This window comes from Peromyscus eremicus, chromosome 3 (genome assembly GCF_949786415.1).
Source record: "Peromyscus eremicus chromosome 3, PerEre_H2_v1, whole genome shotgun sequence".
Lineage (NCBI taxonomy): Eukaryota > Metazoa > Chordata > Mammalia > Rodentia > Cricetidae > Peromyscus > Peromyscus eremicus.
Window position 1 is genome coordinate 102448916 of NC_081418.1, and position 15909 is coordinate 102464824.

General features: G+C 53.7%; 1 protein-coding gene across 6 annotated transcripts in view; it reads right to left on the minus strand.

Annotated features, from left to right (window-relative positions):
- The window catches only part of Iqsec1 (IQ motif and Sec7 domain ArfGEF 1), a 222466-nt gene that overhangs the window by 11328 nt on the left and 195229 nt on the right, over positions 1 to 15909 (minus strand). For all 6 annotated transcript variants that reach the window (XM_059258194.1, XM_059258193.1, XM_059258191.1 and 3 more), the window contains 6 exons: positions 10392 to 10553; positions 7986 to 8108; positions 6622 to 6788; positions 2036 to 2175; positions 1685 to 1714; positions 369 to 494 (listed from right to left, as the gene is read on the minus strand). In XM_059258194.1, the coding sequence (XP_059114177.1) occupies positions 369 to 494; positions 1685 to 1714; positions 2036 to 2175; positions 6622 to 6788; positions 7986 to 8108; positions 10392 to 10553 (748 nt within the window). The remainder of the gene's footprint in view (positions 1 to 368; positions 495 to 1684; positions 1715 to 2035; positions 2176 to 6621; positions 6789 to 7985; positions 8109 to 10391; positions 10554 to 15909) is intronic.

The window sequence follows — 15909 nt, forward strand, 5'->3', positions numbered from 1 at the left end:
GCTTTTGAGCATGGTGTTTATCAGAGCATAGAAAGCAAACCAGGACAGAAATCCTATTTGAGGGGAGGGGGGAACTTTCCTGCCAGCTTGGGGATGTGTGACTTATTGAGCTAGGCAGAGTCCTGCACTGTCCAGTGGCAGCGATACACTTGAGAACGCCATGTGTGGGCTGGAGACTGTTCCACTAGAAATCTTAAGAGTTTTATGGGGTCTGCAGCTACGTGGAACTCTCCTAAAAAGGGGCCTGCATTGCTCAGGGTGCAGAGTCAGAGTCTCTCTTGAACTGAAAGACTATGGGCCAGTGCCCTTGCTCAGGCATGGGCATAAGGGCCCTTGGGCCCTGACACCCGCCCCCACCAACCACATACCACCAGGAGGTCATTGAACAGGAAGATCTCTCTCTGGTGCAGTCCCAGCTTCTGGGGTTTATTGGGGTCCGGAACTTCGAAAAGCCGGCAGTAGCAGACCAGCCGTCGATGGGGAAGAGAGAGTACCTGTTCAGGGAAAGACACGTGACTATGGTCACCTGCCCTCGGGTCTGGATGGGAGGGAATACTCCATCACTGTCCCCAAAGGCACTCTGATTCCTGACCTCTGCTCTCCTGCAGGACTTCAGTAGCACCTATATCTGCCATGCCCCCTTCCCTCCCTAACATGTCAGAGAGCTCACGGCCAGAGATGAAGCCATGTGCTCTGATTCCTCCAAAAGCACCTTTACTTACCAGCCCTGTGTCCTCTCTAGAGAGGAACCTGAGGCATGCAGAATGTAGAGTAGCTGGTGCTACAGGACACTGCAGAGCCTTGCTCTGATTTGAATCCCCAGGGATGTCTACCAAAACCCTACCCCTATGCTGCCTTCTGATGGCCAAGGCCTTGTCCTGTGCTCTGCACCCAGGCTGGTTCACAGAGCACCCCTACAACTTCACCACAGACAAGCTATCACCCTCCAGGCCAAACTGTAAGCCAGTATTCTGGGGTAGAGGGGGCATGCCATCAGCTAGGTCCAGCTCTGCTCTAGGAGTCCTGGCTCTCACAGGACATGGATGGTCTGGTAGAGTCAACCTTTTGGGCCTGCTCACAGGAAGTCAGCTAGCTGCTTGGTGGGTGGAGCTGCTAAGTTCAGGACTTCATTTTGAGGAGAGACAGTGTGGCCAATCTGGCATGCTCAGGGAGCCCAGGGTGAGGGAAGATGTAGGCTGCAGGGGCAAGAGGATGGGGTGCTGGAGTCTTTCCTTGGGCAACCTGGGATGGGCTGCCCTGAGAGGGCTGAGGACAGGTAGCTGGGGATAATGGAGACTTTCAGGGATGTGCCCGTTTGTGTATTCTGGGACATACGGGTAGCCAAACGTAGGGTGGCTGGGACAGTGAAGGTATGAAGTGTGAGAGGCAGAGCAAGGAGTGGGGCAGGCAGGAGGGCTCTTAGTGGCCACACAGAAGTCCTCTTGGGCACAGTGTCTGGGGTCAGCAGGGTACCCAGAGGAGAGGCCAGGAGCCTATCTGCTAGGCTTGCCGCCATCACCTTCCTTGTATGCCTAAGGTCTTAGGACCCACAGAGGTGTGAGGCCGGGTAACTATGAATTGAGATTCAGCTCTCTCTGGAAATGACTTTGGACTCTGTAGCAGCCCCAGGGCATGGAAGAGGAACTGTAGAAGGAACTCAGAGGAAAAGCAGAGAAGTACTCACACAGCCAAGCCCGTGATGCAGGGATCCGATCTATAGGAAAAACACAAAAACTACATTGACGTTCCCTTTCCCAAAGGTAGCTTGTGCCCTCCCTCTGCCCAGGAGTACTGCCAAAAGGAGGTCTTGGCTCTCTGTGGTCTCTTGGAGGATCTGAGGGCATCCCTAGGTCAGTGTTGAGCAGGCATAGACCACATGCCACTGTGGCCCACTAGTCACCAAGGGCCTCATGTTCTCAGGGAGCAGCTGCAATTCTCAAACACCAAAGGAACTACTCAGAAAAAGCTCCTTCCAGAGGTGGCGAAGCTGAGCCAGGATTCCACTAAGGGGTGGAGGACTGGGCCCATTGCATACCGGCTTCTTGCCCACGATGAGCTTCTCAACCTTCTGCACCTGGGACACATGGTCCTCGTTGGTCTTCAGTTCCCGTTTACGGATCCGCTCATAGATCCCAATTAGTGTCTCCCGTGGAATGTCTTCACCATCATCCACACCTGCTCGAGGGAAAGTGATCAGACGTGAGAGTGGATGGGGTTCGGGAAACCGTGGCTCCATTCAGCCATGGGCCCCACGCAGACCTTGGATTCACATATTTCCAGCAGAGCCACAGCCCTTCAAGGCCCCAGTTATGGGTCTCCTTGAGTCCTCCCGCCAGAACCAGGAGGTCACAGGACAGGGCTGTGCTACCTTCTAAGCCGTGTCTGCAGGCCTTTTTAGATGGACCTTACAAATGAAGCCAAGGCCTGTGACATGGCCACAATGGTCCCCACTCCACAGGTGAGTCTAGGGCAGTGGTTCTCAACCTTCCTAATGCTGTCACCCTTCAATACAGTTCCTCATGTTGTGGTGAAGAACAAGAGTTATTTTGTTGCTACTTTATAACTGTAATTTTGCTACTGTTACGAACTGTAATGTAAATATTGGATATGCAGGGTATCTGACGTGACCTTGTGGGGGTCGCAACCCACATGTTGAGAACTACTGGGCTAGGGTATGCACAGGTTATGCAAACTGAAGTGCGAGCTCAGGGTGTGAGGAACTTGGAGCTGAGCCTTCTTCATGTCCCTTCCCACCTTATAACTGGGTAAGTGACCCAGTCTCCTGGGTTTGGTGTTCTCCTTTGTATAGCAGGTCACCAAGAGCATTGGCAATAAATACATGGGCTTGTCACAGAGAAATGAGGGAGACTCATGGTGTGTCTAAGCAATCTTCACAGAGCTGTGGCCATCTCTGGTGTCACCATCCCATGCCCGAGGCCTAGGTTATAACTGGGCACTATAACCACAAGTATATAAACCACCTTTTGCCCTACAGTGAAAATTTTGGGGGGAAGAGAAACCCTCAGGAGAGCAGGCTCCCTGCAGCAAACTCAGCCCTCAGTCTGCACAGGACCAGGACTGTGGGCTTGTCTCATGGGAAAAGAGATGCACGCCAGCCTAGCGGTGCTATTACTGCTTCCTTCTCAAAGGCCCAAGTTCCCACCACATCCAACATCAGCCACTTAGACACCTTACTGTGTGCTCCTAAAACAAGAACCAGAGGTATAGCGTGATGAGAAAAGACAGTTTCCTCAGATGGGCTCAGTTCCTAGGGCCCTGCTGCAGCTGTTCTGCTCAGGCCAAGAACTTCAGGGAGGAGGTGTGGCCTGGGTAAGTCAGGGGCTACACTGGGAAACTTCCACTTTCTGTTTTTCAAAGATAGACTATGGGCAAACAAGACGGCTCAGTGGATAAATGTTAGTTGCCAGGCCTGATGACCTAAGTTTGATCCCTGAGACCCACATGGTGGGAGGAGAGAACTGACTCCCCCCAAACTGTCCTCTGTCTGACCTCCATACACATGGCCCACCAGCACAGGTCCAACTGGAGTTTAGTGGCCCTGCCTCCCTAGGATTGGGAGCTGGTTTCCTCCTAACACCTCTGAGCACTCAGACACACACTCACACAAATACATAAAATGTAATTTAAAGAAAAACACAAAAACAGACTCTTTTTAGTGCAGTTTTAGGCTCAAGGAAAATTCAGCAGAAGATAGGAGGTTCCCGGAGCTCCCTGGCAATATTCCCCAGAAACATGTTTGTTAACGGCCATGACCTGCACCAAGTCCATGGCTTGCACAGTGGCTCAGTTTTGGTGTCTGACCTCCCATGGCCTTGGACAAGCGTGTACAAACCCCATTAGTCGGTTCTGGAGAGATAAACTCAGCAGTTAAAACTTGCTGCTCTTACAGAGGACCTGGGCTTTGTTCCCAGCACCCACATGGTAGCTTACAACTGTCAGCAGCTCCAGTTCCAGGGACTCCAAGGTCCTCTTCTGGCCTCCATGGACACCAGGCACACACATGGTGCATAAACATACACCCAGGGAAAAACAAACAAACAAACTCATAACACATAAAGATGGAGACTGGAGATATGGTGTAGAGATTGAGGGCACCAACTACTCTTCCTGAGGACCCAGGTTCAATTCCTGGCATCCACACGGTGGCTCACAACTGTCTGTAACTCAATGCATGTGATGCACAGGCAAAACACCAATACACATAAAATATATCCTTAAAAAACAAACAAAAAACCCAACACTAGACTGTCACACGAAATACTGCCATTGCCCCACAAAATTCTAGGTTCCCAATCCTCCTTCCCCAAACCTTAGCCAGCCCACCTCCCTGGTCTTTCTCAGCAGCCACACAGGTAGGTTGGCAGGTAGTCTTCCACACGGTCTGCTTTCTCTTAGCATGTGATCTGTGTCTCCCCCAGATCCCTAGCTGGTTTCTTTGTGCTGGCTGGCCAGCAGCCCACTATGTGGATGCCCTGGCATCCACCCTTCCACTGTGGCTCCCTGCCACGACCTGGTGGTTATGAATAAAGATGCTCTAAAGTTGGGCTTTGGAGATGGCTCAGTAGTTTAGAGCACTTGCTGCTCTTGCAGAGGGCCTAGGTTTGATTCCCAGCACCCACATGGTAGTTTACAATCAGCTGTAACTCCAGTTCCAGGGAAACTGATACCCTCATCTGACCTCTGTGGGCACCAAGCACACATGAGGCATGCTGCGCGCGCGCGCACACACACACACACACGTTGGTAAACATTCATACCCATGAAATAAATTAATTAAAAAATTAAAAACAGATGTTCCAAGGTTCTGGGAAGACCAGGGTTGAGTTCAGCGCCTCTGTAAACAAGGTGGCTGCACTATATAATTTTCTTGGCTTCTGGTGATGTGGGTATAATGCCCATTTGACAAATGGAAAAACCTGAAAGTTTTAGCTAAAGGGAAAGGCTCCAAGATGCTGAGCAAGTCCCCTTCACCATTTTTGAACTCCCTGCTACTGGCACTGTTGGATAAACTGAGGAAAACTGCTGAGGAAACATGTGCTGGGGTATGCCTCCCTCAGAAAGCTCCCTGACTTGGAGAGGACTAGACCCTGTCTTGCCCCTGCCAATCACCTGTGTGACCCCGGGCCTATCCTTCCCTCTAAGCCTTGGTCCCCCTCTGAAGCACAGGTCAGATAGGACCAAAGGCACACAAGTTCCTGGCTGGAAGAGAAGTGGCTAGAGCTGATGGAGCAATGGCCTCCCTAGGAGTGGGGTGCTCAGCCCTGCCCTGCCTAGCAGGATTACAACAGTACTCTCACCCCAACAGCTGGGGCCACATTGAGAGAAGAGCAGGGAGGAGAGAAAGAGAGAGACTCAAGCACTGCCTTGAAGGCAGCTGACCTCAAACATCTGACCCAGTCACCCTGTCCCTCCTAGAGCCTTCTTCCTCTAGGAAAAACAGTTATGGCTTTTCTTTTTTCTTTTTTTTGTACACAGTGTTCTGTCTGCACGCCAGAAGAAGGCACCAGATCACATTACAGACAGTTGTGAGCCACCATGTGGTTGCTGGGAATTGAACTCAGGACCTCTGGAAGAGCAGCCAGGGCTCTTAACCTCTGAGCCATCTCTCCAGCCCCAGTTATGGCTTTTCTACTAAGGGTCACATGGGATTCTGTGACCACAAAAATTGGCTTGGTCCAGCAAGAGAGGCTGGGAAGGACAGGGCCTGGAGCCATCAGCAGAGGCAGCAACTAGCACCCTGGCTTCTGCTACACCACCTGGGCCTTGGGAGGGTGTCCCTGAACTTCTGCCTTCTGTCTCCCTCCTGGTGGTACAACTCCTTAGGAATTACAAGCTTCCTTGGGCGACACAGCCAAAGGCCTCATGCAATGAGGACTCTGGCCCTGGCCCACTTAGCACTCTTCCCCCTCTCCCACAGGACCTGCAGGAACCATTGATGTGTGTCTGGAGCTGAGCTGGGGCCACCTCCCAGGGGATGTGGGGTTTTCCTAGCCTTCCTGCTATAGTGGTTCTGCCAGCAGAAGGTGAGTAAAGACACCATAAAAGTTCACAGGAACTGGAGGGCCCTACCCAGGGGCATCCTCCTGCACAGGGAGACAGATAACAAAGCCAGTTAGCATTCAATAATCTGATCAAGTGGCCTGCTGCAGACCAGCTCTGCTTCTTAAGGTAATATGCACACTATCTCCAGGGATGTTCTCACCTGCAGCCAAAGATCTATCCAGCTGGGAAGCAACATCCCTACTTCCTTGACAATGCATGGCATTTCCTACCATGACTTCTGTAAGCAAACACCATGCTGACAGGAATGGCAGAGGGGGCTCCCTTTCAAAATGTATCTGTTAAGTAAACCTCCACAGAGAGCAGATCCTCTCTGCCCTTGGACCAAGCAGACACTGCCTCCGCTGTGTGGATGGGCATGTGTGGCGCAGGTGCACTCCACTCTGCTGAGCATGTGTAGTGATGGGCTCGCTGAAGGGTCCTCTGTGCCAGGCCCTCTGAACCCAGATCTCAGGTACATGTGTCTCCTCTCAGTGTGTCTGGATCCTCAGGGCAGAGGAGAGCAGGGCTAGGGGTTAGGATGTCCTGCTCCTGGCTCACCTCGGAGGTTCTTGACAAAGTCCTCCAGCTTCATCTTGCGCTCAGGCTTGACATTGGGGCTGTACATGTCTGTGTTGAGCAGGATGATCGCAAAGGCCAGGATGAAGATGGTGTCTGGGTTCCGGAACTGCCGTACCACCCCAGGGTTGCAGACACAGTACCGCTGGCTGGGAGGACAGGGAGCCGGTCAGGGATCACCGAAGCCTTGCACTTGCACTGTCTGCTAATCAACCCTGACCCTGGCCCTGCTGCAGCCCCTCCCATCCTTATGGCAGGGAGATTGCTGGCTGCCCAGGAAAGACCTCACAGTGCAGCTCTCTGGGATCCAGGTGCTGCTCTGGGGATGTGGTTCACCCACAGGACAGGCGGGTACAAGAGGGAAAGCGTCAAGGCTGCATCCCTCATTCTCTTGTCTGGAGAGGGGACATCTCAGTGGGGTGACGTAGGCCATCTAGGACCATGGGGAGGAAGCCAGCTTCCCTTCACTATGGTCTCAGTGCCTGCCTGAGACCTCTGCCTTCAGCAGCTGACCCAATGCTCCATTCACTTGCTCTTCCTCACTGATCACCACTGCCATCCTTCCCCCAGAGCCTCTCTACTGGAGACAGCATGAAGGGGCAGGGACAGAGCAGATGATAGCGCCTGTAGGCAGCACAGCTGCAATTCAGCCTTCTCCGCCCAGCTGAGTGACACTCCCTCTAGGAAGCCACCTTGGGGTGGTCCACCTTCCATGTCCTCACTCCTCCTGGCCCCACTTCTACAGCTGGGTAAGCAATGGAGAGGAGCCTTCTATACCCAACCTTAAGCATGGAGGCCCCAACATGACAGGTCTAGACACTGTCCCGAGGGAATAACTACAACTTCACTGTTGTGCCAAGTGCTGGGGCTAAGTGGGGTCCTTAATCCTCCGCCCCTCTAAGTGTTACTGCCTTCTCCATCACACTGGTGGGGGGAGGGAGGCACAGAGAAGTTAAGTAACCTGTGTAAAGTAACATAGCAGGGAAGTGGTGGACTCAGTGAGTAGCCCAGGGCACACGGCTTTCTAACTTGTGTGATGGGTTACCATGAGACACTGTAGGCCTGGGAATGGAAAACTGCCCCTGGAAAGCCAGCGAACTTTGAGACAATGATCAGAATGCTAGCAGTGGAGACATTAACCTCTGAGCCTACATTTCCTCATCTGAAAAATCAGAATAAGGTCTGCCCTTCCAAACTACAACTGCCCAGTCCAGTGCCTGGGATACAAGAAGCCACTTATGCATGGATACCTGTCCTGATGTGGCCCTGGATCCCTGCATGCCATGAGGGGCATGTCCCTCTCCACTGATGTGGTGCACCCCACTTTACCCCACACAGGGCCTGACCTGAATGCCTCGATGAGCCGCTCCACTTTCTGGGCCTCCCCTTGGACTCGGATGTGTGCCTGGAACTTGCGGAGGGCTTCATCTAGCTCCATGGCAGAGAAGTCCATCTCGTCCACAACACAGCTGGAACAGAGATGGATGGCCTGTGAGAGCAGCCAGGCCCATGGGGATGGCACATCCAGTTCTGTCACATGATGGGGCTTGGGCCTCAAGAGCCAAGGGTCTGTGAGTCTATGGGGACAGACAGCCTGCCTCTGGAAAGCCTGCCCCTCAAATCCCCAGGCTTCTGAGGCATCTAGAGACTCCGTGCTCGTATGCCGTTCTCTACAGAGGAGCCCAATGGAGAGATCAGCACTGCAGTTCATGTACTCCATGGGTACACAGAGGGTCCATGAAAAGAGAGCCCTCAGGGGCCGGACCAAGATGTGTGTCCAGGCAGTAGGAGCTTCTCAAGAGCCACATTGGAGACTGAGCCACCCTAGTGTGAGGAAGTGGGGCAGGAGGGGAGACAGATACACTCTCAATTCTCTCTGTGATGAGGCCTGAGTACAGAGGATGGGGCCTGGGAGGCATTTCCCAGGATGGCCTGCTGTCCATGTCACTCTATTGCCACAGAGCTAGAGTGGACCGCGGTGGTGTCATTAGCCAGGGACCTGTCTCTACTCCCAGACCCATTCTGGGGCCCAAGGAGGGCAGCAGGCTGGCAGGCTGAATCTGGGCAGTTCAGCTTCTCTCCAGGAGGCCTACGAGGCGGGCTGGGGGCCTGGCTACTTCCTGAGGCCAGTGCTATTTTCTAATGGGAGGAGAACAATGCAAGGATTTCCTGAGACCAGAAACCCAGTGGGTGGGGGGTGGGCAGTGGGGGCCTACAATGCTGTTGCAATGGATCTGCTTTCCCTGCGCCTTGCTCTCCATGCTGATTAGTGAGAGGAAGAGGAAGAACCACGTGAGGACTATTGGAGAGGTCTGCTGCATGCCCTTGGCTGTTCTGCGCCAGCCTCCACCAAAGCTTTAGTCCTTTGTGGTGTGTCTGGTCAGTTCTACGTGCACATGTGTAAATTCAGGAAGGGTTTCTGCGTGAGTGCATGTGTGGGTGTATCTGAACCCAACTCCACCCCCTCATACCTGGTGTCCTGTGTGAAAAAAGGCACAGTGCTGGCCACCACCTCTCTGAGAGGGAGGGGGGGCCAGTGGCAGCAGTCCTTGCCACACTGCCCGAGACCACACTGCAGGACACCACAGAACACCCCCGCTGGTGAGCCTGTTCCATCGCTGCTCCCCAGCTGCTGCTGCTCTCTGCAAAGCACATGGCTGAGCACATGGCCGGGATGACTACGTGCACCCTCCCGATACTGACTTCTCCCTGGGCTCAGTATTTCAGTATTTCTGCCGGCTGTAAAATCTCCCAGTCATAGGACTGGGGACAACCCTAGCAGAGATAGCTAGCAGGCCATCTGCACTGAGCACTGCTCTTACCCCCACCCACCCGTTATACATCATAGAAGGGACACAGTAGAGAAACTGTGTGCCCTTCTGCTAGGGGAGACAATAAACCCTGGGCAGTACTATTCATAACAGAAAGCAGCTGGAGGATGGGCCCAGGAGCTCCCCTCTCTGCAGGGTTTCCCATAGCCCAGTGTCATATACTCTAGCTTTCAGGGATGCTGGGGTGTGGTTGAGTGCTGTCCACCAGGAAAGTGGGATTATGGGTTAGGCACAGTTGGATAGACAATTGTCCAGTCAAGGAGGCCACACAAATGTAGGTCACCTGAAGGTCATGTGTGATGGCAAGAGGTTCTGGGGGGGAGGAAGGAGGGACTGTGGAAGGTAGTGGAGTCTACATCAGACACAGCTGGCCACGTGTACCTGGCAGGGTAGGGACGTGGGAAATGGCTTGGGGTGTTGGATTGGGGAAGTAAGACTGGGTGGCAGAGGTGGGGTGGTCAGTTCAGACAGCTAGCTCTCTATATGTCTAGGTTCCCTAACCTCAGGTTTACCCACTGTAGGCCCAAAATAGTTGGGAAAAAAAGAGAAAACAAATTTTGTCCATGGTGAACACACAGACTTGCTTCTGTCATTGCCCCCTAAACTATACGGAATACAACTGTCTACAGAGCATAGGCGTCATATGGGGATGATCAGTAGCTGTGAGATACTGAAGTCTGCAGGAGGATGTTTGACAAGTGGGCATTTTTAGGAAGTATGCTGAGCATCTCAGTGTTTTGGTCTCTGTAGAGGAGTTTAGAACCCATCCCAGGAAAGCAAGAGGCAACTCTATGTCCCAGCAAACAGCAAGCCTGATGCTGATGCTGCACATGAGTAAATGTAGGTGATGTGCATGGGAGGGACTCCATGGCTAACAGCATGTTGTGCATGTGGAATGGGGCCCTGACCCCCCAGACTTACTCGAGCACATCACGGTTGAACTGCTTCTGCCGGTTTCCCAGGAACTCACCGATCATCTGGCGGCTGAGGCCCTTGCGCTGCAGCAGGAAGTGGGCCACCCCCACTGGCGTGTCGGGCACGAAGCCGCGCTCAATGAGATACTGGATGCCCTTCTCAGGCTTCCTGGGTGGGATGGACAAGAAGAATGCTCAGTAGTGACTGCCCGACCTCTGGAGTAGGGGGAGGGTGGGTCTTATAATGGGTGTTCCATATCCTGTCCACTCTGTTTATCTACTCCTGCCCCTGGCCCTTGTCCGGTCCCTCCTGTGCAGCATGGGTGCTGACTTCAGAGTTCAAAATGACATCCTGCTTTGTCTGGTTCCAAGCCCTTCACTCAATTGCCTAGAACCCATGCTGGCACTGGGGAGACATAATTCCCACCTATAGACACTTCTGCAAGCATGAACTCCATCACACAGCAACAGATTCGCTGCCTGTTCTTCTATATGTAAACTGTAGACAGGTAACAAGTAGGGATCCTAACATTTGGCCATGGTTACTGTGTCCGGTCCCTGTGGAAGATCCATCTGCACCTGCTCCTCCAGCTCAGCAAGTGTCACCCTATGCATGTGCATGCGCGCACACGTGCGCGCGCGCACACACACACACACACACACACACACACACACACACACACACTTAGATACATGGCCTTGGCCTGCCTAGGTGTAAAGACAGCTAAGTCAGAGTTAGGGGTAGGAGGGCCCCTGAGGGCAAGGGAGCCACAAATCTCAGTTGCACCAGGGCCCCAGCTTGACAGCCAGAGCTCCAGGGTTTTGCTAGGCTAGAAAAGCAGTAAGCAGCCTGCAAAGACAGCCATGGCTCTGCCCTGATTGGTTCCCTTTCTAACCTTATTTTGTACGCACATATTCATCCAATCAGGGCCTAGCTGTCACCCCATCTATCTGGACCTTCCAGGGCTGAACAAACAGAAGATTTAGTGAGAGCTCAATGGAGGGGGAAGAGACAGGAGACTGCCACAGACAGGAAAGGGAGTTGCCTAGAGGCAGCCTCCAGGACCAGAGGAGAGGCTAGTAAGCAGGGGAGACTCATTTCTGCCTCAGCCACCAAAGATCTGGGATCCCCTGCTTCCAGACTTGCTGGACCTGCTCCTGCTCCTCCTGCCAGTGACCCACTGACTTGTACTGCAAAAGGACCACTCCTGCTGGCACCCCAAAGTCCTGAGAACCCCAAATTCTAAGTTTCTCAGCTGGCACCCAAAGCCTTCTGGGAACACAGGCATGCAGAAACCAAGCCCACTGCAGAAACAGATGTGAAACACTACAAACCTCTTGCTAACCTGTTGCTCCAGAGGGCATCAGCCACTCCTACTGTCCCATCCAAACTGTCACTCCCACAGCAAACAGTTTCCTTATTTTCCCTTCTGTGTCTGTTCTTTTTTTTCCCTTGGGAGGGACGTAGGACGAGCTGAAGACAGGAAATGGTCTCTACCTACTGACACTTCACCAGGATCATCCAGGCCCTGGGAAGAAGTACCTACTCAGCACCAGGAAGCTTCATGCTGAGCAAACCGTGCTGCAGAAGCAGAGCCAGAGGCCAGACTTCCACCAGACACACCACCCTGGCCTTGCTGGGGAAGCCAGGACCACAGGAAGGTGTCTGGGGCAGCACTACCGGGTTAAGTGTGTGCCCCCCATCCCCTGCCAGGGTGTGGTCTCACTAGCTAGGTCCTCAGGGCACACACAGTTCAGACACAGCAGGCACAGAAAGAGCCTATAGCCTGTCCTGGCTCCAGGACAGTGCATATTACCTTTGACACCTGGCTGGCTATGTGGGGGGCAATTTAGGGTCCAGGGAAAGGACCAGAGAGGTATCCTCTGATGCAGACAGGCTTCTTCCTGCCCTTAGCCTCTGACTTCCTGACTGTCTTTGTGTAAATCTGAGCCCTTGGCTCACTTGGCAGGGAGGTCCTGTTGTCTGTCACAGAAGGATGACATGAGTTTGAAATAGCTGTACAGGTGACTCTCAAGATATGTGTTCTGCTCTGGAGGATCCACCAGGCCACTTGGAGCTGTGTGGAACCCCTAGGGCCAGGCTGGGCCATTGGATCACTGAAAGCTGTTGAGCAGTGAGGTGTGCTCTAGAGTCAGCCCAAGCATACCCAGCCTTGTGGTCATTAAGTGGGGAGACCACGCACATACCCTTATCACAGTGGACAGAGGTCTAGTCTGTCTTCTGCAAGAGACAGAACAAGTACCGGTGTCTTCTGGTCCCTTGACGGCAGTGTGCTGCAGATGCGCTGAGTCCCTGAAGCTAGCCCGTCAGGTCCTGGTAATGAAGTAGCCCAAGATGACCTGGTCCATTCCCCACCCCAATGGGTACTCTGCGCCCCCCTCCCATTTTGGGCACATTCTTACTTCTTTGCCTGCACCCATAATTTTACACATGCCCATGGTATCAGGGCTCCTAGACATGTTCCTCTACCCAGGGAAGCAGGGATGTTCTATAGGGTGCTAGGCTGTGGCATCTTCCAGGGCATAAACTCTTCAGAGGTCAAGGTGCCAGGCATAGAGCCTGCTGTGGACACTGGGCTGGTGGCATGGCCAGGGGGCTGGGAGCCTAAGGGAGGGAAGGATAGGCCCTGAAGTGCAGCAGAGAGGGTCTTTCTAAACAAGGCCTAGGGATACCGTCTAGGTAGAGGCCCATGGAGGGGTTGCTGGCTGAGGGTTACAGGCTGTCCCAGGTTGGTTGACATTGGGGACAGGGGGAGGGAAAAGGTTGGGTAGACAGACAGCCGATGAGTGGGCCTAAGGCCTGCATGCTTGGAACAAGATGCTTAAGAGTCAGTTTCTGTGTTCTAGAAGCTTCCCCTGGCTGGATTGAGGAGATCAGAGCCAGGGCAGCAAACTAGCCACGCTAGGGGCGCTCTAGCACCTAGCCACTGCACAGAGGAAGAGCAGGGTGGGGCCAACTTGGGACCTGGTCTCTGCTGCTGTGTGTGTGTGCATGCACGCACATGCTGTGTGTCTGTATAAGCTTGTGTGTGGTCACCAGGAGTACAGGTAGAAGGGCAGACTCATAATCCTTGACAACTACTGCTTGTAACCCAATCCCAGGGTAGGAGGGACTGACCCTACCTGGGTGTCACAGAAGAAGCCATAGTACCTGGGGCTGAGAAGCAGGGACTAGGAGCTGCAAGCCACTGTGAGGGGCGGGTGGACGGTGGGGACAGGCTGTGATGAGGGGGAGCTCCAGGGCTCAGCGGCAGTGTCTAAGAGTCTTTGCAGGAGTGACTACCTCACACTGGCCTCCATGCAGGTGGACAGCCATTCTGCTGGATAGGCATGCTATGCAGCCCCTGCTATGGACACCCTTGCCGTCCTGCCCCCACTGTGAGTGAGGCAATCCCTGCCCTGTGCAGACAAGGTGGCCTCTATTCAGGCTTCCCTACAGGAAGGAAGCCAATGGCCTGCTTTGATCTCTGCACTGTAAGTAGAGGGGCGTGCCAAAGTCCTCTTTGGCTACCTGCCATAGGCCAACCAAGTCCCCACCCTCCAAAACTATGTTTTCTCATTGGTGTGTGAGGCAGGTAGGGTGCTGGCTGTGGAGACAGATTACAGGAAGCCTGGGCTTAAATCTCAGTTCCATTTACTGGCTGGGGACCCTGGGGCAAGTTACTTTACCTCTCAGGGGCCTAGGGATGACTGGGTCAACTGGCAAGAATGAAGCAGGAAGTTCAAGCTGGAAGCTTCCATCAAGCCCCTGGGAACTGTGCAGACCATAAGGAGGAAACGGGCCAGGTCTGATCAGGACCAACCAGAGGGACACCATAGCAGCCTGGACAAACTGTCTTCAACTTAGAGGTTGGAGAGACTGGGGCCTTTTGGGGTGCTGTGTAGGGAATCAGGAGGGTTCCTGGTGAGGGAACCACTCCCTTTAGAGACAACAAAATGAGGGGCCAGAAGAGTCAAGTACTCAGCTCCAGAGTGCCCAGTAAAATAGTGCTAGGTCTTTAAAATACTCTGTTGACTCAGGAAGCCCCCAAGCCTCCCTGAGCCACCACCCAGACGCTGCAATGGAGAGTCAGCTTCCTAGAGTACATACTGTGAGGACCCAGCATCAGAGAGTGTTGGCTTCTGCCTCTATGCCTCACCCACCTCATCGTCTGGACCTAGAGGTCTTTCTGAAACAGGCAGGAGGCTAGCAGTGAGCCTACTCACAGTTCCACCCTGCTGTCTACTTCCAGGTCTGGCATGCCTGCCTCCTCTAAGTCTGGCTAAGCCAGTTTTCCTAGACATCACGTTGATTCAGATGCAAGTATGACTGAAGCCCACGTTTGCTGCAGACACTTCCCTCCACCGGTCTCTCCAGTCTCTCGCTGACATTCCACTACAAGCTCTCAGTGGCAACAGCAGCTACGGATGGATAGCTCTGAGTGAGGACAAGAATGAGACTGTGAAATGACCTTACAGAGTATGAATGCTCATCTGCCCCTCCCACAGCCAGCTGCACGGGACAAGAAGAGCCTCCAAGGCCTCTTCAGCGGTAGGAGGTCTGATGGCAAAGGCTGAGCTGGGCATGGTGACAGCAGCCACCCATAGTACCTCCTGGGATGGCAGCTGCAAGCCAGGCCTTCGCCCCTTTGGCTCAAATCCTGTCCAAGTCCTGGGAGCAGGGGCCCATGCCCAAATGAGGCTCAGAGACCCAGGAACACACTCCAGGTCTTGGGGTAGATCAGTGGTATAGTTGGTCCCCTTCTGCCTGGGGTTTCTGGATTCCTGCCCTCTCCGAGAGCTGCCTACCAGATGTGCAGCTGGGGCCTGGACAGGGGGCTGAGCATCCTGGGGCCTAAGAACATCTGGAGGTGGCACAGCCTCCTGAGAGAGGCCCTCACCACTTGCCTCACTTTTTCAGCTCTCCTGTTTTGTTTTCTTTTTCTGGCTCTCTCACTGTGGCTCACCATGAAACCCTCTGCAGACCCCTAAGAGGGATGGTCTGGACAGACAGCTATCACTTGTGAGAGAGGTATAAGACCTATGTGTCCTGGAGGGGACTCAGGTGTGCAGAAAAAGGTGGGGCCTGGAGGAATGGCAGTAGTGAGAGCAGGAGACCAGAGACCCTCGGGGGAGTCCTGAGCACAGTAAAGGAGACGCGCAGAGGGCAGAGCCTGGGAGTGAAGTCAGTGGGGGGGGGGGGGGGGGGGGAGGGACGACGGTGGGGTCTGAAGGCTGGGGGCCTGGACCTGACATGGTACTGGGACTGCTGAGGACCAGGGAAGGCCTGGCTCAAAACTCCAGGGCCCAAGGGCAAAGCAGTTACACTCCAGCCCAGGCCATAGGGGCTCAGGCTCTCAGATCTATCCCTGGAGAGGCCCTGGGGTTCTGTAAACTGAACCTTGGGTTGCCAGCCAGTTCTGAGCCCTAGAGCTCTTCCCCACATCCATGGAAGAGCTTTAGAAACGGACCAAAAGGCTTTAAGACTGGCAAAGAGGTCCGGCTTGTTTAACTGGCAAAGTTAC